At 38.3% G+C, this 27,263-nt stretch overlaps 1 protein-coding gene across 1 annotated transcript in view; it reads right to left on the bottom strand.

Moving 5' to 3' along the window:
* LOC127432696 (probable ATP-dependent RNA helicase DDX4) overlaps positions 1-27,263 on the bottom strand; it is a 71,881-nt gene that overhangs the window by 16,073 nt on the left and 28,545 nt on the right. The window contains exons 11-13 of the mRNA XM_051684047.1: positions 19,681-19,810; positions 13,007-13,173; positions 3,668-3,813 (exon numbers count right to left, since the gene is read on the bottom strand). Coding sequence (XP_051540007.1) covers positions 3,668-3,813; positions 13,007-13,173; positions 19,681-19,810 — 443 coding nt within the window. The remainder of the gene's footprint in view (positions 1-3,667; positions 3,814-13,006; positions 13,174-19,680; positions 19,811-27,263) is intronic.

The following is a 27,263-nucleotide window of genomic DNA, read 5'->3' on the forward strand; positions in this document are numbered from 1 at the left end:
CCAACAACTCTTCTGTTTTAGTACAGAGACATGAAATGGTCAAAGATAACTGATTAGTTTAGTGACCACTTCTGGAGATGCCACAGGGTGGCAAAAAATTATCGTCTTATTTGCAACGAGTAATCACTGAGATGTTCACGACCAAAATCTGCCAAGAGAGACTTAGTATTTAAGCAATATAAGAACAAAGCAGATCTATAATTTCCATTCAGTTTGTGAACTACTGAGCATGACTTTTCATCCAAAAAGACAATAATAGTCTAATAATAGGCTAATAATGAGCATAAATAACATCCTTACCTTCTCCTTTATTAAAATGTGCATGTTAAATCAACCAACTTCAGTAACATTTTTAAGCATTATAAGAACAAAGCTTATAAGAACAAAGAACAAAACTACTGTATCATTTTCCTACAGTATTTAAACTGCTGGGCATGACTTATCAGAAAAGGCAACAATAGCCTAATAATAATTTTGAGTTTCAATAATGTCCTTTCTTCATTGTAAAGCGCCTTTCACATGAGTTGAGGCATCAATGCTCCCGCTCAACGCCTTTGTCCTCCACATAACAAGCGATGCAGTAAGCGTCAGGGAGGGGCAAATGTACGAGCTTGTCACGTAAGGAAGCAGGAGGTGTGCACAATTAATATTGAAAACATTTATTTGGAAGAGAAAAATGGCAATTGCTTTGACTGGCGATTTGCTTTTTTTTTGTTTTTTTGTTAATGTATTCACTGAAGTTCAATAACTGGGGTCTCTGGATACTCGGAAACGATAAGGTGATAATTAAAATAAATTATGAAATTCAATGTCTCCATAAATTTGGACAGTTTTAAAATATTTATTGTAGCTTTGTACTCTCAAAAGACATTATTTGTGAGGAAAAACATGTGTGGGGAAAAAACAAAACACTTTGATTTAGAGCTGAGGTTACACTGACGCGTCACTTCATAGTGAATGTATTCGGCAGCGCTGATGCAAGTGATGTTTATACATGTTGAGGGGCTTTCAAATGAGTTACTTTTACACAATAGCTCCTCTGCCCGTTTTTCTCCGTGCTGAACAAGGTAGACTCACATGCCGATGCTGAAACGAACAAGATACCCCTCTCATTCAGTCGGTCGGTCCATGTACCAGGTCATTCAGTTTGTTTATGAATGACAAGTTTCACGAGTGCTGCTTCTCACTGTGCATGCGCTGCTGTAGCCAACCATGCAATTGGCTGCTGCTGTAATCAATCATGAGGGTGTAAACGCCCTTAACCATTGATGTTGTTTTACATTGCGCAGCTGCCAGCAGAGACAAAATGATACAAATGTCTGTATTTGAGTCCTATTCCAAGTCCTGCTCATTACCATGTTTTTGTACATGTAACCTTGCTAGCAACACAGTCAAACCATTTATTCTACTGAAATATTTTCCAGGACAAATAATAATTTTTCAGGACATTTAGGTATTTTTCAAATTTTCCATTACTGGAAAACTGCATGTGGGAACACTGAATAAGGACTGCCTGATGGCCCTGGGCCAGCGTGAGATTCGGGAAGTTGCTAGAACTGTCACTTGCCCGATCAGGCCAGTACTGCACTATTAACGTTAGTGCAAGCAGATAACAAACGAGAGCGCACAAAGATTACACTGAGCGAACACAGTCTTCCAACCAAGCATTTGGAGACGAGCGTGCGTGATTGTATTGAGCACACACATAATATACTGGACGCGGCAAGGCACAGACACCATGCAGACAGAGAGCGTGCTTTCCAAGAATTGTACTCATTAGGGCTGGGAACCGGTTCTTGTTCAGAACCGGTTCCGTTCTATAAAAAAATACTGGAATCATATGATCTCGTGACCTTTGGTTCTGTTAAAGGTTCTCCTGCTTGCAATTTTCCGCCAATGTGGCTGGCTGGAACACCATCCTGAAATACTCTGACAGTGTTTCAAGCAGCACATTTCTGCAGCAGCGCTGCCCTTTACTAACTCTACAGCGTAAAACACACAGCTCTTCCTGTGTATTCAATTCCCAATGAAACGACTCTCGAGCTGGCTCTTTTGAATCTACAGCATGAAACGTATGTGCTTCCCGAAATAATTATTCAATGGAGTCGGTTCTTTTGAATCTACATTGCAAAACATACAATGCTTCCGGTATAGTCCGTTCCCAAAAAAAAAAAAAAAAAAAAGATTAATGAACCGGTTCTTTTGAATTTACAGTGCGAAAAATACAGCGCTTCATTTATAGTCTGGTATACAAGTAATCTTATACTGATGTGCAAGTTATGAATGTCCAACTCAAAATGAAATGAGAACTGTTGAATTCTCACAAGCCTGAAGTAAAACATTAGGCTACATGACAGTCCAAACTGTCTCTGGAACTGTGACTGTTTATTTAATATAGACCTTTCTCTATTAAATCAAGCAGGGCAGTTACTGACTGGTTGTTCATATGACAATGTTTAAAGATACAAAAGTTCAGTTGTAATAAGTGGAATTTTATAAAATAAATGAATTAATGAAATATGCCATCACATTTCTTGTTGGTTTAGATTTATTTAAAATATAGTTAGGATCTATTATTGGATTGCATTTATTTCTCCAAAAAGTCTGCAAACACACCTTTCACAAGAACTGTATTGCATTTATTTCTGATTTGATATATCTGCTCTGTAGAAAGCGGAAATGATCTCATTATTTGGTAACAGACAGCAGAGGGTAGTAAATAATTATTCTTTTAAAAAAAGGTACTAAAAGAATTACTGGAAATGGTACTAGAATCGTTAAGGAACCAGAATCGTTAAATTCTCTGTTCCAAGTATCTTTGCAGCATCTATTTCTATTGTGTTGGAAATGGTATGTAAAAAATTTGAACCAGGATTGCATGTCTTACATAACAATTTAATGATCCCTGCACATTCCAAGTCAACAGTGCAGGAAAATCCTAATTCTTTTCCATTTTAACATGTTAGTGATAATTATTAATCCACACAACTGGATTTTTAAAATAAAAAATAAATAAAAAATAATTTCTTTCTACTGGACTGTAAATTCATCTCCGTGCATCTCTCACTGTGCAGGTTAGATGCTGTTTAACACTGTACATGTCCTCATAAAGGCAGAGCGCTAGTACTGTTCAGTATCCAAAATGTAAGTATACACATTTAACTAAGTAATGTTTCAAAACATTAACATTAATTCAACACAATAATGGTATCTGATATGAAAAGAAGCAAAATCACAATGGCTATTATTATTAAAGCTTTTCAGCTCCAAGATAACATTTAAAACAGTCTACTCGTATCATTTTCATAACACACCTGTTACATGTTTCTTTTCTGGACTGTACAGGTATTTACGTTTTTGTGCTTTGTGTATCAGTTTTGGTCGTCTAATTTTATTCTCATATCCACCTAATGTGTGTTACATGATTTAGTAGCAAGTCTCCTCTCTCAGAGATTCTTATGTTTATTAAATTCAGCCAATAATCAAATCTTTAACTCGGTGACTAAATCTTTGATCCTGCTTGTGAAAACATTACACATGCCCATGTTTTTGGGACAATCCAATTATTTGCATAAATTAAATTTGTAACTTGGATGTAAACATGTCTAACAAACTATCTGTAGTGCCCATATTTACAGTAAATGTATATAGTGTGTAGCTGACGCACCTGTAACTTTGAGCAGTTCAAGCAGTTGCTCTCTCTTGGAGTACTGGTTCACCAGAACAATTTTTTGCTCCACATCACTGCATGCTCCACCCACCACACCAACAGCAAGAAAAATGTAGTCTACTTTCAAAAAATCTGCTGCCAGCCTATCATATAATGCAAAAAACATTTAATTAATTCCTACTAGAGCAATTTGCAAGCTACACCATGCATCAATCTATATCATATTACCTTACTAATCATGTCAAATTTCTATTGTCAAAAATATTTACTTTGCCACATTGACAATTAATAATCAGCTAAATTTAATTACCGTGACAGTGACAAAAATAACTGGCGATTATAAAGATCAATTGTCTGTTTTAAGACTTTCATGATTATGATGATTAATTGTTAAACTAATTTTCATACTTTGGTCATAGATGTGTACTTCACAAACCTTAGGTTATTTAATAATATTTAACCATTACATGATTTCCTGTACGACATTAAAAATTATATTTAAATAATACTTACCAGTCTCTTTTTTTGGTCAACTTTAGTCTTGGTCCATTTTGCATTTACACTGGTGTTACACCGAGCAAAATTAATAGCTATTATTATATTACATTATAAGTATGCAATGGTAAAATATTTGTCCAAAATTCTTCACTTTCACATGTTACTTCAAGTCTGTTTAAACCTACAAGCCCTTATTTCCCATGAAGACCTTTGAGATTCCGAGTTACTTCATTTTTAAAATTTCCTTAGAAATAGAGTAAGGGGGCGTGACACACGACTACTGTGTCTCATTGTGCATTGAATCCACAATGACAAATATCATTTGCCATTACACAAATCGCTATTAAAATGAAACCAGAGCACTTTGTTCACAAATAACGTAGCATATATTTTCACAGAAAGTTTGGCATGAGCCGTCTGCAAAGGGTCATGCGTCAGTTCACCAAGCCTGGTTCAGAAGTGGTTAATAGCAGTTAAACTGAGCCTTCGCTAAGCCCCTCAAGGATTTCTCACCAATCCTATCTTAGCAACTGTTGCTGTATATTTCTGACAACCATTTGCTTTTTTAAAAACAAGAGCCTACTATAGTAATGTGCCTTTGTGTAGTTTGAGGAATTGTACAGAAACAATCCACAAAATGTAAAAAAAAAAAAAAAAAATTGTTACTGGGTCACTTGTAATAGTGACACGAGGTACCTAGAGAGGACACATGCAATGGTTCCTTTTTTCCTTTAAAATAAATCTCGAGAAGATCTTGCTATGGATTTAACTATCATCCCTAATTCCCACATGAACATGTATAACATCAGCAAGGACATTTACATTTGCTCCAATATAAATTAAAGCCACTAACTTAAAAGGAAAGTTCACCCCAAAATGAAAATTCAGTAATTGTTTACTCACCCCTGTGAGTAAATGACTTTTTCTTAACACAAAGGGAGTAATTGTGAAAATATGTTGTGTTCAATGATGTCATTCAATGGCAGTCTATGGTGACTAGGTATGTGCGAGACTAGTCGACTAAATGGCTCTGATGCTCCCAGTAGACACTGGAATTACTAGTCGGGTAATATTTCCAACCATTAGTTCAACATTTTTACACATTTATGTTTGGCTTTTTTTATTTAATTATTTTTATTTATTTATTTTTTACAAAGGCTGCACTTAAATTACTGTCATAGTTAGGGTTGGGAACCGAGAACCGGTTCTTGTTCAGAACTGGTTACATTCTTTAAAAACATACCGGAATCATATGATCTTCATGACTTTCGGTTCCAGTAACAGTTCTCCAGCGTGCAATTTTCCGCTGATGTGGCTGGAACACTGTCCTCAAATACACTGACAGTGTTTCCAGCAGCGCATTTCTCTGCAGCAGTGCTGCCCTCTACTGACTCTACAGCATAAAAACACACAGTTCTACTAGTGCAGTGTTCAAACTGTGGTACGTGGAGTGCCTTCAGGTGGTACGCAGTATGACCCAGGATATTTACATTAAAAAAATAATTTTACTCAAATGTTTTCCATACTTTTTTTCTAATGTATGATTACAATTGTAATATACCTTTAAGATATTTTTTTTACCAAAATAATTTTGAACATCGGCAGTGCAGGATGTGAATAGGTAACATTCTATTTGCGTGCAGCTGCGCCGATGTCTGTGCGCACACCACAATATTATTCCCATGCAGAAAAAAGAACAGCAAAAACTGATGTGATTGAGGCAAGATATCATTGTTTATTTTCTCAGACTTCCTTAAAATCTATGATCTTAAATAGTGCTTTTGACTCAGACACTGGGTTGTATTTGACAGTATTTTGTTTTTGATTTCACTTGAAGACTGCTCTGATGAGAAAAGTGCACGTCTGACAGCTGTGCGCAAGGCAGCGGTTATGTGACGAACATTGCTGCTATGTCACCTATGGCCGCCTATGACAAGAGGGAAGGAAAATACTTAGTTTGACAGGTTTTAAAATTAATGACTGTTAAGGGCATGATTCAGAGTAAAATGAACCTTAGCTTACTGCAGCCACTGTTTTCATAGATCACATGCACATCACATTAAGGGTGATGCTAGCTGCACAATTTTAGGGGGGCTGACATAGGCATTGCTAGACCCTGTTTTAAGCTCCAAATTTCTAAATATATATAGTTTGTTTGAACTGGATTGCAAAACTTCTAAATGTTAATATTGTATGTTTGATTTTAGAAACACAATCTTGCTGATTGTGTAAACTACAGGAATATTGATATTAATCAAATATGGCAGTGTATGTTGCTCACAATCCTCAAGACTACGCTAAAAATTTGTATCTGCCAAATACTGAAAAAATATTTGAGTGAACATTGGTGGTACTGGAATGTTTTGATTTCATCGAAGGAGGAACTTGGCCTAAAAAGTTTGAGAGTCTCGAGCCGGCTCTTTTTACAGCACGAAACATATCTGGTACAGTTAGATTCCCGAAATAATTATTCAAAGGAGCCGGATCTTTTGAATCACCGGTGCAAAACATATGGTGCTTCTGGGATAGTCCGAACCCAAAAGAACCATTCTAATGAGCCGATTCTTTTGAATCTACAGCGAGAAACAGACAGCGCTTCCAGTATACCTTATACTGATGTGCAAGTTACGAATGTCCAACTCAAAATTAAATAAGAACTGTTGAAGTCTCGAAAGCCTGAAGTACAACATTAGGCTACAAAACACAGTCTAAACTGTCTCTGGAAATGTTACTGTTTATTTAATGATGACCTGTGTCTCTATTAAATCAAGCAGTGCAGTTACTGACTGGTTGTTCATGACAATGTATAATTAAATATACACAAGTTTTGTTGTAATGTGGAATTTTATAAAATAATAAATGAATGAAATGCCATCACATTTCGGTTTAGATTTGTTTAAAATATAGTTAGGATCTATTACTGGATTGTATTTATGTCTCTAAAAAGTCTGCAAACACACCTTTTACAAGAACTGTATTAAATGTACTTCTGATTTGTTATATCTTCTCTGTAAAAATCTGAAATGATTTCATTATTTGGTAACAGACAGCATAAGAATTGCATTTCTCATGTCTAAATTATAAAAAATAAAAGTACTAAAAGAATTACTGGAATAGTTACTGAAACTATTAAGGAACCGGAATAGTTAAGAGGAATCTGAGCCGGAATCATACAATTCCTTATGATTCCCAACCATAGACATAGTAATGTTACAATTTAAATATATTAATACAAATACTAGACAAAAAGGATATCTGGAGATGATACAAAAAGTTTAATTTCACCTCAGGCTGTATGCGTTTCTGCCCTCTCTCACTAGAGGCGCTTGCAGGAAAATGTCCTCTCGCTAGATAAGCAAACTCAGTGAAGTAGTTATGAAATCACTTCGATGGTGGTGCAGGAAGAGGATTTCCGAAATGGGTTACAAGTCGCTATGGATGTTTTCACATTTGAGTCTTTAAATCGGTGCATTCTTGTAAGTTATTTTTCCACTGAGCAGGCTTTATCAAGAGCAGGATAGTCATCTCAATTGAGCCAAGTCCTGTCTTTCATCGGACCATGTTGAAGTGTTATTGATAATCAAAAAATTTAGCCAAGATAATGACTGTTTTAGGCTAGGTGTGCCACATTTTTAATCTGGCTTTTAAACCAACCTTAGAAGCTGTATTTAATTTTTTTAAACAGTGTTTTTTTTCTTGATTGTACAACACATTGGTCACATTTGTTGTTTTAAATTATGCTCTATAAATAAACTTGAATTAAATTTTCAATCTTCTGATTAAAGGCAGCTATATTCAATGAGTCACGTGAATGGCGAGCTCTTCGCACTTTGCTAGTTTTAATACCTTTTATGACATAAACCGGTGAGAGTCGATACACTGTTCCATAACTGTTCTAGGAGGACAGTATGTCAAAGAACTCAAAATCCTCGGGCTCTGGAGACATTAAGCACTTACGGTCTCAAGCTGACACCCGAGCAGGCCACTGGCCTGGGAGTCGATTTGGTCGGAGAGATGTGCGAAATGCGGCGAGAGATGCTGAACATGTCTGCAATGCTGACAAAGGTCGTTGCTGACTTGGAGGATCTTGCTGCGATATGTCGATCGATCACTGCAGTGGAGAAGTTTACTGATGTGGTCAAGAGTGGGGGATGTTGAGAAATGGATTGACCAAGGTGGATTTGGAGCATGTCTGGGAGAAGCTGGAGGACATGGAAAACTGTAGCCAGCGGAAAAACGTCTGTATCTGAGTCCCAGAGGGAGTGGATGGACAGGTATGGTGGAATTCCTAGATGGGCTCTTTCAGAGTCTGCTCGACATAGCAGGCCATAAGCTGGAAATCGAGCGAGCTCACAGGGTTCCAGCTCGGCGATCCACGGAAGGAGGCCAAATTTCTGAGATCATCCAATAAAGATCTTGTGTTAGGCTTTCTTGGAAGAACCACAGCATTGTCTTGTTCCCAGACTTTGTGAACTCGACAAGAAACGTGATCTATTCAAGAAATTCAAGAAACTTTTACATCAATGGAAGGTCGCTTTGTACTGATATTCCCGGCAAAATTGAGAACAGATGCTAAGGATGGCCGTAAAAAATTCACATGCCCACAGCAAGCGATGTCCTTCATAAAGTCAATGGAGTAAGTAATCTTGTGGAACTCGTGTTGCAGCCGAATGGACCGGCTCACTTAACATTCGCTTGAATGTTTGAAGATTCTGCGTGCTCTTTTTGTGCTAGTCCCACCTAGTGCTGAGAGTTTATTTTGTAGAGCAACACACTTTCAGGACGGTTTTGTGGATGAATCTACACACTCTTTGTGCTTATTCCACCTATCGGCTGTAGTTTATTTTGTGGAGTATTTCTGGCAAAGTCATTGGAGTAAGTCATTTGCTTGAACTTATGCTGCAGCTGACTGGACCGGCTCACTGAACAACCAATTGAGAGTTTGAGGAACCTGCACGTTTTTTTATGCTGGTGCCGCCTATCGGCTGGAGTTTATATTGTGGACAATTTATTGCAAAGTCATTTGCTTGTACTCATGTTGCAGCCGAGTAGACCGGCTCACTGAACATTCGTTTGACTGTTTGAAGAATCTGCATGTTCTTTTTGTGTTTATTCTGCTTATTGGCTGGAGTTTGTTTTATAGATTATCTTTTGCCGTGTAATTGTCTCACAAAATTTGTACAGAAACACCAGACTTGAGCAAACCAGTGGCAAGGTTGTCGCAGGGGCTCCCGTAGGCGTGCATGGACTGTTTAAGTTTGGACGATGGACGCCAGTTGGCGATGTCGTGTGCAGGGTTAGTGCACACGTTATTCTTTTTTCAGTTTTCTTTTTTTCCTAGGGGATGTTCAGGGTTTGACTGGCTCGAGTAAGAATAGGGGACTCATTATACTGATAAGTAAACATCTACAATTCAAATGTCTCAGAGTAAAAGAGATAAATTAGGAAGAGTCATTATTGTTTTAACTGAAATTCAAGGACAAAGTCTGATTTTGGCTAATATTTATGCACCTAACGTTGATGATCAGGGCTTTTTTATAGATCTTGAAGGGATGTTGCAAGCCGCTAGCACCCCTCATGATATAATATTGGGAGGAGACTTCAATCTTTTGATGGACTCGTTGATCATAGTGAATCAAAAGTGTGCAAGCCCCCTAGAGCAACAATGACGCTTCACAGAATGTGTGTCTTACAGATATTTGGAGACTTATGAACCCATCTGTTAAGCCGAGTTCACACTGCCAGCAACACGCAGCGACAAAACAACCTCATCTCATTCATTTTCAATGAGAGCTGGCGACTTCTGGTGACACGAGTGACGGCAACCGCTGGCGACCGGATGTGGGCGTGTCAAGCTATGCGACAAAGTTGAGAAATGTTTAACTTTATGCAAAAGAAGAGCGACTTTCGGGAGCGACAGCCAATACGAGAGATGGTAGAGCTCACATGATCTCCTCTCTCTCTCTCTCTCTCAGCTCCTGCAGTGACAAAGATGGAGGAAAGGCTAATCCTTGCTGTTAGCAATTTACTAGCATTATAGGATATGTCTCTGCCCACGTACAGGGACATATTTAAGAAAAATGATGCGTGGAAAGGTGTATCTGAGATCACGGTGATTCCAAGTAGGTTTAAATCATCAAATAGCCTGTAAAACTAACTATTAAATCATTTGTTTTGAAAATGTGTTACATGACAGCAAACGAAACCATATAAATGATCAGATATAGTGAATAAACGTACAATATTAATAACATTACTAATATTTTAATAATATTAACTGTAAAGAAACAGTGCTGTTTAGACTCTCCATACACACCACTAGCGACCTAACCGCCAGCCACTGGCGACATGCAGTGACAAAGTTGCTGGCAGTGTGAACGCAGCTTTAGGGACTATAAAAAATTCATTCCATAAGATTTACTCTAGAATACATTTTTTTTAATGTTTTTTTTTTTTTTTAAACATCTTCCAAGTCCCTCATTTCATCTGTCGTTGACTGCTTAATTGGAAACATCAGTCTCAGATCACACCCTGGTGTGTTTAGGGGTGTTGCCACATATAAAGAAAAGGAAATCATAAAGTTGGCACCTTAAATGTATCCCTCTTGCAAAATCCTGAATTCCAACAAATGCTAAAGGCTGAAATCAATGTCTATACGGAGACCAACTGGTCCTCAGTGTCCTCTGTGGGCGTGGCAGGCACTTAAGGAGGTTCTTAGGGGCCGGATTATACAGTATGCCACTTGCTCCAAAAATTCCACAGCACAAGAACTCGTGGAATTGGAAGGGAAGATTAAAAGTGCCGAGGCAGAGCTGAAGCACCAAATGTCGTCTAATGGCCTCAGAGAATTGACCCGATTGAAATACAGATATAATACTATTTTGTCATGGAAGGTGGAGTTTTGGCTATTCAGGGCAAGACAGTCATATTTGGAGTCGGGGGACAAAGCAGGGAAGCTTCTGGCTAGATATATAAAACAGAGAGTGTGTTTTTCTACCATTCCCTCTGTGAAACTTGTTAGTGGTGAAATATTTACCTTGGCCACTGATAATAATGCTTTTAAAGAATTCTATCTTGATCTTTATTGTTCCACATCTTCATCTACTGAAGAGGATATTAGACAATTTGTGGAACTATTAGAAGTTCTTAAACTGTCAGCTGAGCAAAAACATTCTCTTGATTCTGAGATAACCTTGCAGGAGCTTGGTGAGGTAATTAAGGTGATTAATTTCAGATTATTTTACTCTGGATAGTGGCACCCGGCAGGGTTGCCCTCTTTCCCCATTATTGTTCTGTCTTGCCCTGGAACCATTAGCAGTGGCGATAAGAAAGGAGGATGATTTTCCAGGGGTGATGGCAGGAGGTATGGCGCATAAGCTTTTGATTTACGCAGATGATATTTCATTAGTAGTCTCAGACCACACTAGATCTATGCCTTGCCTCCACAGAATTACGCCTAAAACAGCGCTACAGGGAGACAGGAAGGACAGCTGATCATCCTCGCAGTGGCAGACCACGTGTAACAACACCTGTACAGGATCGGAACATCCAAATATCACACCTGCGGGATGGGTACAGGATGGCAACAACTGCCCGAGTTAATCCAGGAATGCATAATCCCTCAATCAGTGCACAGACTGTCCGCAATAGGCTTAGAGAGGCTGGACCAAGGGCTTGTAGGCCTGTTTTAAGGCAGGTCCTTACCAGACATCACCGGCAACAATGTCGCCTATGGGCACAAACCCACCTTCGCTGGACCAGACAGGAATGGCAAAAAGTGCTCTTCACTGACGAGTTGCAGTTTTGTCTCACCAGGGGTGATGGCCGGACTCACGTTTATCATCGAAGGACTAAGCTTTACACCGATGCCTGTACTCTGGAGCGGTATCGATTTGGAGGTGGAGGGTCTGTCATGGTCTGGGGTGGTGTCACAGCATCGTCAGACTGAGCTTGCCTGCAATGCATCCTGACATGACCCTCCAGCATGACAATGCCACCAGCCATACTGCTCCTTCTGTGCGCGACTTCCTGCAAGACAGGAATGTCAGTGTTCTGCCATGGCCAGCAAACAGCCCGAATCTCAATCCCATTGAGCACGTCTGGGACCTGTTGGATCGGAGGGTGAGGGCTAGGGCCATTCCCCCCAGAAATGTCCATGAACTTGCAAGTACCTTGGTGGAAGAGTGGGGTAACATCTCACAGCAAGAACTGGCAAATCTGGTGCAGTCCATGAGGAGGAGATGCACTTCAGTACTTAATGCAGCTGGTGGCCACACCAGATACTGACTGTTACTTTTGATTTCGATTTTCTCCAAGTCTTCCAACTTCTCCCAGACGCGCTCCAAATCTGCCTTGGTCACTAGCGGATTAGCAGCTAATTCCCTCTCCGTTTCTCGACATCCACCACTCTTGTAACCATCTCAGTGAATTTAGTCTCCATGGCCTTGATCGATCGACATATTGCAGCAAGATCCTCAAAGTCAGCAATGAGGGAGGTGGAGCTTAGCGAAGGATCAATGCATTTATTCCCTTATTTGGACAGTAAAGTTATTGGATTTTCAAGTGCACAATAACCAAGAGACCAAATAACCACAATCAGGTGATTATTTAATAAATCGCAACAGGCCGAGTCACGGTGTTGTTCAATCTTTACCTTTTTTGAAGTATAACTCCCAAGTAAAACAGTGATCTGATGACAAAAAAAAGTTAGGTAGCAAAATATTGGTATCAGCCTCCAGTTCTTTTCATTAAATCGATATTGGTTACATTTTCATATAGGTTCATCCCTAGACAATTTAAATATTTGGGCAAACTACTGTTTAAAAGTGAGAGGCACACCTTTGAATATCTTCAGGGTAAGTGGCACTGAACATGAGGTTTTGCCTATCTTCTTTTGAAGGCATTCCTGGAGATCCCACCAATTTACGCATGTCTGGCTCAAAGCCCATGTCTAGCATCCTGTCTGCTTCATCCAGAACCAAGTACCGCACTTTACTCAAGCCAACCTGTGGATTAAACAAAAAGGGCAAATACACCAGTCCGATAGTCACAAAACTGCATGTTATTGCATCAAAAGCTTAGACTAACACTTACAGCTCATTTAATTATCTTACAAGCTTTGCAATGTTGTAAATCCATAAATTCGAGAATTCAATAACTAGCTTGATGTGTTTAAAATGTTTAATGTAAACTAGTGCTGACAAATATGGCAAAAAATAAAACTAAAATAAAAAAAAAACCTAGATTTTTTTTTAACTTTAGGATGATTCTCGCTTCATGTACATTTTTCAACTTGTAAATGTATTAAACTAAAATGTAACTGCAACATGGTTCAAATAACATGTTTTTATTAGAATGCAAGGCAGTGGGGGAGTCACGTGACGCTATGAGTGTTGGTCGCTTAGTGTCGAGCTCCGCTTTTCACTTTTGCTAATATTAACTGGTGAGAACTGAAATAGTTTAGATTGTTAAACTGTGCTGAGTGTAGGACGTCAAATTTTTAAATCATCGGCCTGTGGGGACATTAAAAGGCACTTGTGTTCACGCGTCTGATGCCTTGCAGGATCAAGATGGCAAGGGTCTAGTTGATAATGACAGCAAGCCTCATGACATAGGTCAAGATATTGTGAGCATTTATGCAGCACTAAAGAAAATATCGACCAACATGGACATGCAACCACATTTGTGGAGGTGAAACTTTACACTCTAATTACAAGAACAGACGATGTTGAAAAGCGAGTCAAGTATCTGGAGGCGGCCGAGAACGAGTTGCAGGCTAGCCCGCCTGCCACCAAAGCTGATATGGATCAGGTGTGGGGAGAAAAATAGGAGGATATGGAAAATCAGAGCAGATATAATGTTAGTTTCGTTGTAATCCCCGAGGGAAAGGAAGGTCAAGATATGGTCAAGTTTTTAGATGGGCTCATTCTGAATTTGATCGACACAGTGGGCCGCCAGCTCAAGATAGAGCGTGCGCACAGAGCTCTCGGGTCAGCTTCCTAAAGTAGGTGACAGGCCACGATCCATCCTGGCAAGATTCTTGCGGTCGACAGACAGAGACTTTGTTCTACGAGTGGTGAGGAATAAAGGCAAGTTGTGCTGGGAGGACTACAGCATTGTTTTTTTCAGACTTTGCCAGAGCTACACAAGCGAAACGGGACAGATTCAGAGTGTAAGAAATGACTGCATGAACAGAAGGTGAGCTTCGTATTGCTTTACCCTGCTAAGCTGAGAATTGACATTAAGGATGGACGCAAGACTTTTACATGCCCATGACAAGCTATGGCCTTCATTAAATCAATGATGTGTAACTTTGTCTGCACTTAATCAACAATATAGACTATACATCGTACATTTTGCTGATGCAGTCTGAGAGGATTTGTTGTTTTGTTGTCTGCCCACTGACTCTCGTGCCACTTTTATTTTTTCTCCCTTTATTGACTTGTTACTTTGTTCATTTTGTGGGTTCAATATTATTGACTGGGGCCTATTTTGAGTACATGTGCAATTTAATGGCACGGTTTTCATAAAAAAATAAAAATAAAAAAAAAATAAAAAAAAACACGACTTGAGCTACCTGGTAGCAATAGTGTCGCGGAAAATCTAACGAGCATGCATGGACCATCGGATTTCTAGGGGATGGACACCAGTTGTGACTGTTATGTGTGAGGTTAAAGTGCATCTTTTTCCTGTGCTGTGGGTTGATCAGGATTTTATGGTTATATCAATGTTGGAAAGTGGTCTATATACTTTTACCTTGGGTAGACAATATATCTTTGCATGTCAATATGTCATACTTTAATATAGGTAAAATGTTTCTCTCCATGTGGAATGTTAATGGGCTGGGACACCCTATAAAAAGGAGGAAGGTTGTATCTTTCCTCAAGCGTAACCAATATAATGGTGTTCCTTCAAGTAACGCACCTTTCTTCACAGGAAGCTGAAAAGCGTGGTAAGGCAAGGGGAGGGTATGTGTTTTGCAGTGCTGGTTCAAGTAAGAGCAGGGGAGTCATCACATCGATAAGCATTTACAATTTAATTGTCTCAAACAATTTAAAGATAATTTAGGAAGTGTCATTGTTTTGTCTGAAATACAGGGGCAAAATCTTATGTTGGCTTAAATGTATGCACCAAACGCTGATGATCATAACTTTTTTTTATATTTCTTAAGGGAGATTACAAGCAGCTGGGATCCTCCATGATATGGTTTTGGGTGGAGACTTCAATCTGTTAAAGGATCCGGTCCTTGATCATAGTGATGCAAAAGTGTGTAGACCCTTTAGAGCAACGTTGACACTACTGAGCAGGGGTAGGCAACCTATGGCACACATGCCAGCATTGGCATGCAGAGGGGTAATCACTGGCATGCCAGCAATGGTGAGAGTGGCAGACCATTTTATTTATATAAATTACGCACCTGCATTCCAATCTACATCTTGATGTAATCCTCATGATCACGCACCATTTTCATGAGCTGAATGGGAGGCTAAACAAAGTTAAAATGTGACGAGAGTGCAGTGTACCCAACAGACTCATACAGCGCATGGAAGCCATTCACGCATCACGAGCCAGCCAGCGCTTATTCGATTAATAACTTTGCTTCGGTCAGGCTGTGCGGAGATGACAGCCTATTTGTTTTGGGCCAATTTGTTTCTTTTAGCTGTCAGAACTACACGTGATGTAATAAGCAAAAAACACTATAACTCCTTGATATTTCCAACCCAGCATACAGGTGCACCCTCCTTAAACCAGTCACACTCAATTACATTAAATTATTAAGAGAAAACAAACCCACATAGCGTGGTTGAAAAATCTGAGTCTATTCAAAATCGAAATTAACCCTGGAAAGAAAGTTTTAGGATTTTGCGGATGTGATTCACCATAAAAGGCAAAAAAGTTGATCGGCTTGTGAAGCGCGAATGGCTTGCATACGCAGCATGGGTCTCGTCACACTAAGTGTTTAGCCTCGCATTCAGCTGATGAAAACATGCTGTGTGATGAAGAATTACATCAAGATGTGGATTGGAATGCAGGTGCGAAAAACTTCATATCAATAAAATATCCTGCTCTTCTCTCATGGTTGCTTGCATACTAGTGATTACCCCTCTACGTGATATTGAAAAATGTATGACATTATACAAGAAATATTTAAGATTCAACACAATTTCGTGATCAGTAATCAAATAAGCAAACACATCCACTGACCGGCGATTAAAGACGCTGACTACCACCCTTGAGTCACGAGTTCGAATCCAGGGAGTGCGGAGTGACTCCAGCTAGGTCTCCTAAGCAACCAAATTGGCGCGGTTGCTAGGAAGGGTAGTCACATGGGGTAACCTCCTCGTGCTTCTGAATTAATTTTCAGGATACAGGATGAATTGTTCAAAATCAGAAACTCTTGCTCTGAAAGCATACTGCCTTACCACAGCTTTCCAACTTGGTGCCTTTCAATGGCCCAAGCAAGGCATTAGGTATTTAGGCATTTTATTTCCAGCAAATGAGAGATTTAGTAATAGTTAATTTTGACCCATTAATGAAAAGGTTCTCGTGTGATGTTGATAGGTGGGCTTCACTACATTTGTCTATGGGGACAAAGGTCAATGCTATAATAACGAACTGTATCCCCAAATTAAAATATCTACTGCTGTCTCTCCCTCCTGAAGTTCCTCTTTCTTATTTTAAACAACTTGATAGAATATCTAAGTATTTTATTTGGAATGGTAAATGACCTTGGTTGCATTTCAGTAAGTTACATAGACCAATTGACAAAGGAGGTTTAGGCCTCCCCAAGATTACAATGCTTTTTTTAATCTTAGACACTTGGCCTATTGGCCTCTCTCACCAGAGAGAGCCCCTCCCTGGTACAACATAGAAAAAGCGGTCCTTGCCCCAATCTCACCATTGCAAAATGTATTAAATTGCCTAGAGAAGTAAAAATGTATCCAATTATTTCACACTTACATTCAGTATGAACAAAGGTTTATCATATGTTCAATTTTGATACCTAAATGTTTCCTCAATTATATGGCTGAGCCCAAAATGATGCATTAACAAGTCCCCCTTTTGCTGGAAAGAATGGATGGGGATGGTGTTGCTACACTTGGTGACTTATGAAAATGGAGCTTTGAGATCATTTTAAAATATAATGCAGCAATAAGGGATTTCTAGGTCTAAATTTTTACTATCTTTGGTGGTGGTAAGCAGATCCCTAAGGCTGCAGACACTCTTTGCAAGGTGCTCACAGATTTTGGAAAGGATCATGAAGCGTCAGTGTATTATTCCTCATTGATTCAGAGTCTGGGTAATGGAGCCTTAACAGCTCTTAAAAGATTATGGGAAAGAGATCTGAAATTTGCATTGGAGGATGGGGAGTGGGAAAGAATAAAAAAATTTTTTAGACTATGTCTAGGGATTCAAGGGTGCACTTTATTCAGTTTAAGATTTTGCATCGTTTCTACTGGACTCCATGATTGTTTAGGCTTGGTTTAAAAGACAACAATCTGCTGCCGTTGTCAGTTGGAGGATGGAGACATAGCCCATGCTCTGTGGTTCTGCGCTAAGATTCAAGAATTGAGTAACAGTCCAGAATTTTAGCTGTGAGGCTCTAGACACTCAAATTTCATTCTGCCCTAGATTATGTATATTGGGTGATGGGGCAGTTATTAAAGTTGATGACAAATATACAAAAAGCTGGGTCCAAACTAGTGTAACGACTGGCAAGACAGATAATTCTTAGAGGATGGAAGTCAAAGGGTGCTCCCTCATTTCAAGAATGGTTCACCAAATTGGGCAGGGTGGCAGCATTTGAAGAGATGTCATATACACAGCTTGGCAGATTAGATGTGTATGGTAAGAAATGGGACAAATACTTGAATTTTCTGGAAAGCAGTGGAGGACCATGTGGAGAGAAACATGATTATGGTCGAAATTGTAAAAAGTGTCTTGTGGAATTTCTCTTTATTTGGTGATTGTTATATTTTTATTTTCTCAAAAAACACCCCCCCCCCAAAAAAAAACATTGTGTGTTTATACTGTGTGTGTGCACGTGTAACTCAGGCTTCAACATGGTAATGTATGTTGAGAGTGGGGTTGGCGATTGGTAGGGGGATGGGGAATTAATGGGAGTTAAAAGGGGATAATTATTAATTCCGTTCATTTATGTTGTGCTTTATTTTATATTTGTATGGGAGTCAATAAAAAAAAAAAAAGTGTTATTCACAAAAAAAGAATGCAAGGCAGTCAGGTTATAGAAATCAAAGTTATTTTAATTCTAGAGAACAGGTGTGCAGGAAGCACAAAAAAGTGCAACACAGGTAGTAGTCAAGAGTAAATGTGAAATAAATTAATCTAAAAGCGTCTGAAAGTTGTTCAGAAATAACAGTATAAGGAAACAGCAAAATGTTTTCTAGCCAATGTATTTTTACCATCTAAACCAAGTCAATCTAGAAGGTTATCTAGGAATCAAAATCTAGAAATGATCGGGGGCCTGGGTAGCTCAGCGAGTATTGACGCTGATTACCACCCCTGGAGTCACGAGTTCGAATCCAGGGCGTGCCGAGTGACTCCAGCCAGGTCTCCTAAGCAACCAAATTGGTCCGGTTGCTAGGGAGGGTAGTGTCACATGGGGTAACCTCCTCGTGGTCGCTATAATGTGTGGTTCTCGCTCAAGGTGGGGCACGTGGCGAGTTGTGCGTGGATGCCACAGAGAATAGCGTGGGCCTCCACACGCGCTACGTCTCCGCGGTAACGCGCTCAAGCCACATAAGATGCGGGATTGACTGTCTCAGACGCGGAGGCAACTGAGATTAGTCCTCCGCCACCCAGATTGAGGCGAGTCACTACGCCACCACGAGGACTTGGAGCGTGTTAGGAATTGGGCATTCCAAATTGGGGAGAAAAAAAAATACAGAAATTATCAAGTTTATGTAGAAATTACTCACTAGTATAACAAACCATTTGTATGAATAATCATAAACCCCTCACTCTGCCCCCTAGTGGGTGTTTAAGGCACACACTCAGCATGCAGCAATATGATAAATAATTATTATTACAATCCAAATTGAAAAGTTTGTCAAAATGATCCCTTCCCAAATGCTGGCTATAGATGCAGTACACTTGAAACGCATCACAGATCAAAGCAATAATTAGCAATCTAAATTAATCATCATGGTTAATGGTAAAAGGAACGGTGGATGTTTGATTCTCCCATTTTTAACCTACACAAATTATTTACTATAAAGTGATCTGTAACTCACTTCCGAAACATTTTATTACGAATTTAAAATACCATTTTGTTCATCAACCTGGCACAATGGCGAGGCCAGTTATGGTCTGATTAAGCCACTGTGTTATTACATGCTGGATGAGGTTTAAAAAAAAAAAAATAAAAAAAAAAATAAAAAACCAGCCCTAACATAAACTAGTTAAGTGCAGTAAATAAAAAATAAAAAAGGGGATGACAATCACACTTCATATGCCATCTTGATATGCGTAGTGTACTGCAAGTGAATTACCTTTCCACGACCAATGATGTCGAGTAGTCTTCCAGGGGTCCCACACAAAATGTTGCAACCCTTTAACACTTCTCGAATAGTGTATCCCGTGTTTATACCACCATAAACAACCACAGGACGCACACAAGTCCTACAAGACATTAAAGTTAAATAATATCAGTTGTGTGCCACTTTATTATATAGGAATACAGTTTTCAGTCTTGGGGTTTTGAGCATAATTACAGTGGTATTTGCATATACAGTATTTTCCAGAATGCTAGTTTTTTTTTTTATCATCTGAAAGGTACTGCGACTTACAGTGCATCCGGAAAGTATTCGCAGCGCTTCACTTTTTCCACATTTTAGGTTACAGCCTTATTCCAAAATGGATTAAATTAATTATTTTCCTCAAAATTCTACAAACAATACCCCATAATGACAACGTGAAATAAGTTTGTTTGAAATCTTTGCAAATTTATAAAACAAAATACATTAAAAAAAATAAAATAAATAAAATTAAAAAAAAAAAAAAAAAAAAAAAAAAAAATCGCATGTACATAAGTATTCACAGCCTTTGCCATGACATTCAAAATTGAACTCAGGTGCATCCTGTTTCCACTGATCATCTTTGAGATGTTTCTACAACTTGATTGGAGTCCACCTGTGGTAAATTCAGTTGACTGGACATGATTTGGAAAGGCACACACCTGTCTATATAAAGTCCCACAGTTAACAGTGCATGTCAGAGCACAAACCAAGCCATGAAGTCCAAGGAATTGTCTGTAGACCTCCGAGACAGGATTGTATCGAGGCACAGATCTGGGGAAGGGTACAGAAAAATTTCTGCAGCATTGAAGGTCCCAATGAGCACATTGGCCTCCATTATCCGTAAATGGAAGTTTGGAACCACCAGGACTCTTCCTAGAGCTGGCCGCCCGGCCAAACTGAGCGATCGGAGAAGAAGGGCCTTAGTCAGGGAGGTGACCAAGAACCCGATGGTCACTCTGACAGAGCTCCAGCGTTTCTCTGTGGAGAGAGGAGAACCTTCCAGAAGAACAACCATCTCTGCAGCACTCCGCCGATCAGGCCTGTATGGTAGAGTGGCCAGATGGAAGCCGCCACTCAGTAAAAGGCACATGACAGCCTGCCTGGAGTTTGCCAAAAGGCACCTGAAGGACTCTCAGACCATGAGAAACAAAGATTGAACTCTTTGGCCTGAATGGCAAGCATCATGTCTGGAGGAAACCAGGCACTGCTCATCACCTGGCCAATACCATCCCTACAGTGAAGCATGGTGGTGGCAGCATCATGCTGTGGGGATGTTTTTCAGCGGCAGGAACTGGGAGACTAGTCAGGATCGAGGGAAAGATGAATGCAGCAATGTACAGAGACATCCTTGATGAAAACCTGCTCCAGAGCGCTCTGGACCTCAGACTGGGGCGAAGGTTCATCTTCCAACAGGACAACGACCCCAAGCACACAGCCAAGATAACAAAGGAGTGGCTACGGGACAACTCTGTGAATGTCCTTGAGTGGACCAGCCAGAGCCCAGACTTGAACCCGATTGAACATCTCTGGAGAGATCTGAAAATGGCTGTGCACCGACACTCCCCATCCAACCTGATGGAGCTTGAGAGGTCCTGCAAAGAAGAATGGGAGAAACTGCCCAAAAATAGGTGTGCCAAGCTTGTAGCATCATACTCAAAAAGATTTGAGGCTGTAATTGGTGCCAAAGGTGCTTCAACAAAGTATTGAGCAAAGACTGTGAATACTTATGTACATGTGATTGTTTCGTTTTTTTTTTTTTTTTTTTTTTTTTTTAATACATTTGCAAAGATTTCAAACAAACTTATTTCACGTTGTCATTATGGGGTCTTGTTTGTAGAATTTTGAGGAAAATAATGAATTTAATCCATTTTGGAATAAGGCTGTAACGTAACAAAATGTGGAAAAAGTGAAGCACTGTGAATACTTTCCGGATGCACTGTATAGTCCGGCGTGACATATATACATAATTTATACCTAACTGATGTCAGCCAGTCAAACACAAGCATATGAAAACATCAGTCAGAGATGGTATCATTGTTTTAAAGTAGGCTATACGGAGTGTTGCATTTACAAGGTAAATTATGCAACTAGTATGCAAATATTCTATACCATCACAACATTACTGTTCTAACAAACGCCAACTCCTCACATGCCCACAAAATAAAGTTTCAAGTTTCATCACACTCCTATTAAAAACATTCAGTCAGTGAAACAGATAATTAGTGAAAAGCAATGAGGATTGCAAATATTAGAAATATCCAGTAACAAACATTCGCTAACAATAATGAATGAATGAATGAATGCATGCATGCATGCAGCTGCTTCCGGGTACTAGTGCCTGTCGAGTACTACCTCTGTCAGTGCAACTTAGAGATGCAACTTTTGTTCTCTCTCAACAACACGATTCTGTCCAGGCGCAACTGATATTCAGGTGCGACTGTATTTACAGAAAATCTGGTAATTCACCTCCAAATTTCAAAACAAGTACTCTCGAATTTCATTTTCAACTGCTGTGAGCAATGTTCCCATTATTGTGAATATAGCTGTCGCTATCGATTATTTTGGTAATCGAGTACTCTGAAAAATAATTTTATAAAAATAGCATAAAGTTGAGGTGAAGTCATCTAGCTAAAATGCATTCATTAGCCTAAGTTTTTATGTATTTTACGACTGAACAAAACAATTGTGCAAAAAATATCTAAAGCCAACAGACACCCAAAGCAGATCTATAATATAAAAAAAAATTAGATAATTCAAGCTGACAGATATTGGCTTCTCTAGGTGTGTCCAACTTTTTTTTAAATGTAAGATTTACTTTAACTAGTTCAACATGACCTACTCAAATATGGGAAAACAGGCCATGGAAATAAAATATTTTATCTTTTCAGAAACAATGTCTGCCCACTAATCTTGTTTATTGAGAATGAGTTATATTCATGACTAAAACTTCTATAAAGCTTGCCGATTGCCATGTACTGTGTAAAATGCCCTTAAACATCTGGACATTCAGTTCCTTGAGTAAAAACTGTTAATTTCACATGCAGAGGACTAGCCAATTCTCCCTCAATTAGCCAAAGTTTTCCATTGCATCTGTGGGGCACGAGAAGCGCAGCTGTAGCATTAACAACAGACTCACAGACTAGTGGTCAACTGATATGTTTTTTTGTTTTTTTTTTTTAAATGGCTGATGCCCAGAGAGCAGGGTGGCCAATAACAGGGTTTGTACAGATGCTTCAAAGTTAAATTCGAGGACATGAAGCAATTTTGTTTTTTATTTGTTTTCAAGGACTATGCTCGAGATGTCATTAAAACAAATTCTTTATTTGTTAATTTAAATAAAAATATTTTAATCATTCAGTTAATTTATTTTTATAAAACATCACGTATTACAAGTACAACATGTCTCAATATGCATCTTTAACGACATTCTCACAGTAACAATTCTTGGTTCATTCATGATGAAATTGATGTGCAATTGTAGTGTGCTCCCTTAAAACGCACTTCGCTTTCCAACAAAAGTGAGTAACTGGGTTCGTAAACAGTAGTCCATATGACTCATGTGCTGTGTTTCATGTTTTCTAAAGTCACACAACAGATTTATGTGAGGAACTGACCCAAATTGCAAATGGGTCATCCTCAAGAAATTTACTTTCCAACTTACAAAATATTGAAATTTTCCATTTAGTTCAGTTTTTGCCTATAAACGCTGAGGGTAAACATTTTGTAACATGCGGGCATTCATTTTTATTCATAAAGGACAACTTGGCTTTTCTTTTATTATTTAATTTTGTTTCACTAACGAAGTTAACACTAACGAGGGTTAAATGGATTACAACAAATATTTTTGTGAAAATATTAGTTAAAATGTGAATTAACTTAACATGCTGGGAAAAATCCCTAAATGCATATTTAAGCAGCCTCTGAACTTAAACCTTAATTATTTTCCACTACTTTTTGTATTTAATTTTTTTAAACCAAAACAAAAGGTTTTAACAATGATAACACCAATGCCATGAAATCAAGGGACAAACATTCTTTTTAATTATTTAAATTATTAATCATTTTGTTTTGCTTTTTTGCACACTTGTACGGCCTTGCACTCATGCTTTTATTAAAAATAAGTACAAAATAAATACACAACTTGTTATAGTCATAGAAGTGGTATACCAGATGAAGGATACAAGGATTTCAGGCAACTAACAATTTCAAATATATTTTCTAAAAACAATTTGCAAAACAGTCAAGCCATTTCATATCATTAAAGATTAGGTTATATAATTATAATTCTTTTTTTCGCTATTTGAAAGCTTTTTCATGACTAAAAAAAGTAGAGAGACATGTTTGTCAACATATTTTGATACTGACCCAAATGTTGTCAGAAATAACCTATTTTTGTGAGACACAAAGCTCTCTTTACACAAGGTGGCGCTAGACTGCTCACAAAACTGAATCCCCCATTGATCTGCATTCAAATCATTTTACATCTTATATAATTTTTTCACCCTGGAGAGTAAATTGTAATTAAAATTGATAGTTGCAAGAATTCATACTTGTTAAATCCGCCACAGCAGTATTTACAAAATATACATGACCGGTCAAAAGTTTTGAAACACTCATTCTTTATTATTTTTTTTCTTCACATTTTAGAATAATAGTAAAGTCATCAAAACTATGGAATAACAAATGGAACTATGGGAATTATGTTGTGACTAAAAATCCAAAATAAATCAAAACTGTGTTATATTTTAGCATCTTCAAAGTAGTCACCTTTTGCCTAGAATTTGCAGACATGTACCCTTGACATTTTCTCAACCAACTTCTTGAGGTATCACCCTGGGATGCTTTTTAAACAGTATTGAAGGAGTTCCCATCTATGTTGGGCACTTATTGGCTGCTTTTCTTTATTATTTGGTCCAAGTCATCAATTTCAAAAACTTTTTTTTTTTAATTAAATTTGTTTTATAATGAAATAAATTAATATGGTGGCACAATTATATTTTTGTCTACAAAACTAATTTCAAACATTTAAGCATATGCCTTCAGATCAAAAGATTTTTAAGCTCATGAGAAACATTTCAGTCAAGTGTTTCAAAACTGTTGACTGGTAGTGTATATATTTTTTAAATCCTTCAGTAACACTTGATTGTGATTGGCACATTCTGAACATCGCTGCCAAAGTAACAGGTGCCATGTGACAGCAGTCTATGCACTGCCTGCTTCAGCAGTGGTCTAGTGGTCTGTCGTTGCGTTTTTCCGAAAATAAATCAATTTAATTTATTAAATTAAGCAATGTATCTTAAGATTTTCTATAATTCAAGAACTTTAAGCACCTCTTGGTAAAAATTGCTATTTTCAAGGGTTTTCCAGACTTTAATTTGAAAAAGCCAAATTCAAGTACTTCAAGCACCTTGTACGAACCCTGCAATAAGCTGATATGTCACAATTATAGTAAATAACTGCTTAAAAAAAAAAAAAAAAAAAAAAAAAAAACTTTAGCAATATATTTACTGAATTTCACACAAAACGAAAAAATTTTAAAAATGGTAGATGGCAGTTTCTTCAGATTTCTGTTTAGTCATCAAATTTTAGTAATTTATTTGCACATGAAGAAATTGTTAATAGGGAAGAAATAGTCCAGCAACCATGGATGGCATGTCCATATTAGCAAATCGCATTTACTAAAAAAAAAAAAAATATTGAATCTAACCAATTGTACATAAAGTGCATAGCGAATAAGACATTTACTTATAGCACACGTGAAGCGCTTTTACCTTGGGCTTCATCCGAAAATGTAGGCAGCTGACTTGCTACCTTGCTGCCAAATCAGTTAATGGCATAACTGACATCTGTTTTGAATGAATGGAACTCTTAAGGAAACTGGTCTCCAAACAGTTTGAAAAGCACATTATTTTCATTGTACATCCATATATAGCCTCCGGAGGCAGCATTTTCCTGGTTTCGGACGCAGCCTTGAAGTTGCACTCACGCACTCGTGCAAGTCTCAGTGCGAGCCTCAATCTCCTTACAGTTTAAACGGCCTGGATTGCCTGCTTGGATTGTCATCATGATTTGTGAATCAGAGGAACTTTTGATCCTGAAGTTTTTGATTCTGGCAGATACAATGATTTCCTGGAGCTGGATTTTCATGAGGTTCGTGAATGACATCCGTTTAAACGAGGTATCTGCATATTTGCAAACGGTATATAATACAAGTTTTATTGATTTGCCTTTTATCATTAGAAAAGTTATAGGGAACTGTTGAGGAGAGACTGTTAGAATACATGCTTCAGAGGGAGATTTGAGCATTCCACAGGATAATGGATCTGCTGAAGTTGTGTGAGTTTGGTTCATTACATCTGTTTAAACGAGATATGCGCATATTTGCAGACGGTACATGATATTAGTTTTATTGATATTTGCCTTTTTCCTCAGACAAGACAGTTAAAAGTTACAGGAAACAAGCGAGCACTTTAACATTGTGCTCAAACGCACTGCCGCGGCTCTAATATGCGGACAGTTTAAATGAGTGTTGCACGCCGGTTTATTGTAATAACGCGATGGCACGCAACAACAAAATGAACTGTAACTGGTTGTTTACATGCCTCAGTCGCCCTCAGCGATATATCAGTCGACCATTAACACAGACCTGCGGTTTTATTCAGTAAATAAAGTTAGACTCCCACATTGAATTTTACCTGTAATAATGGCCATAAACTATCAAATATTTATTGGAAATGGAGCATAGTGATCTAGTTTTTAAACAATCATGAAATCTAATTTACATGAGAAAGATCGCATTTACATTCAAATGGTAATTCATTTACATAGAACAGAACTCAAAATGATAATCTGTAGAAAATAACCTTCTTAGATCATCTGGATTGTCAGATTTATTGGACAATGTGTTTGTGCATCCGTAACTGTGTATAATTTTAATCAAATAACTTTTTCCATTACATTATTTTTTGTTGCTTCATACAGCCCATTGCAAATGACTGTGTAGATAATTAGGCTTAGATTGCGTTGCTGTGTGTTCAAAATGTCCCGCACAGCAACAAAAACACTCAACTTCTCTCGAGCTTCTGGATGAAGCACTGTAAATTGCATACAGTCTGAATTTACCGTGCTGTGTTCAGCGGGTTTGTGAAAACTGGCATCTTTCAAGCTTTTCAAGTGCTGTTGCTTTGCTAAAATGATTTTTTTTTAGGTTTATGTTTTTCAAATCTAAAGCAATGTGCTCACACAGCTGACACCTCGTCATTGTGTTCGCACCCTCATATGTGGACTGCGTCACTTCCACCTAATTTTCAATTTGTCGATTCAGCAATTTTGTAAGAGGATTTTTTTTAATCAAGTAATCGAATTAAATTGAGTAATCATGACAGCCCTAGACTGTTGTGTGCAATAAAATGTTAAGATTTTTTTTTTTTTTTATCTGTAAGTTAACTAAAGTGTTCTGCAGTCTTGGATTTTTTATTTGTTGGTCAATGGACACATGCAGACTAGATCTCTAAACACCCAGCACTGGCCAGATCGGACCCGACAAACCGCTGGGT

This window comes from Myxocyprinus asiaticus, chromosome 42 (assembly GCF_019703515.2).
Source record: "Myxocyprinus asiaticus isolate MX2 ecotype Aquarium Trade chromosome 42, UBuf_Myxa_2, whole genome shotgun sequence".
Classification (NCBI taxonomy): domain Eukaryota; kingdom Metazoa; phylum Chordata; class Actinopteri; order Cypriniformes; family Catostomidae; genus Myxocyprinus; species Myxocyprinus asiaticus.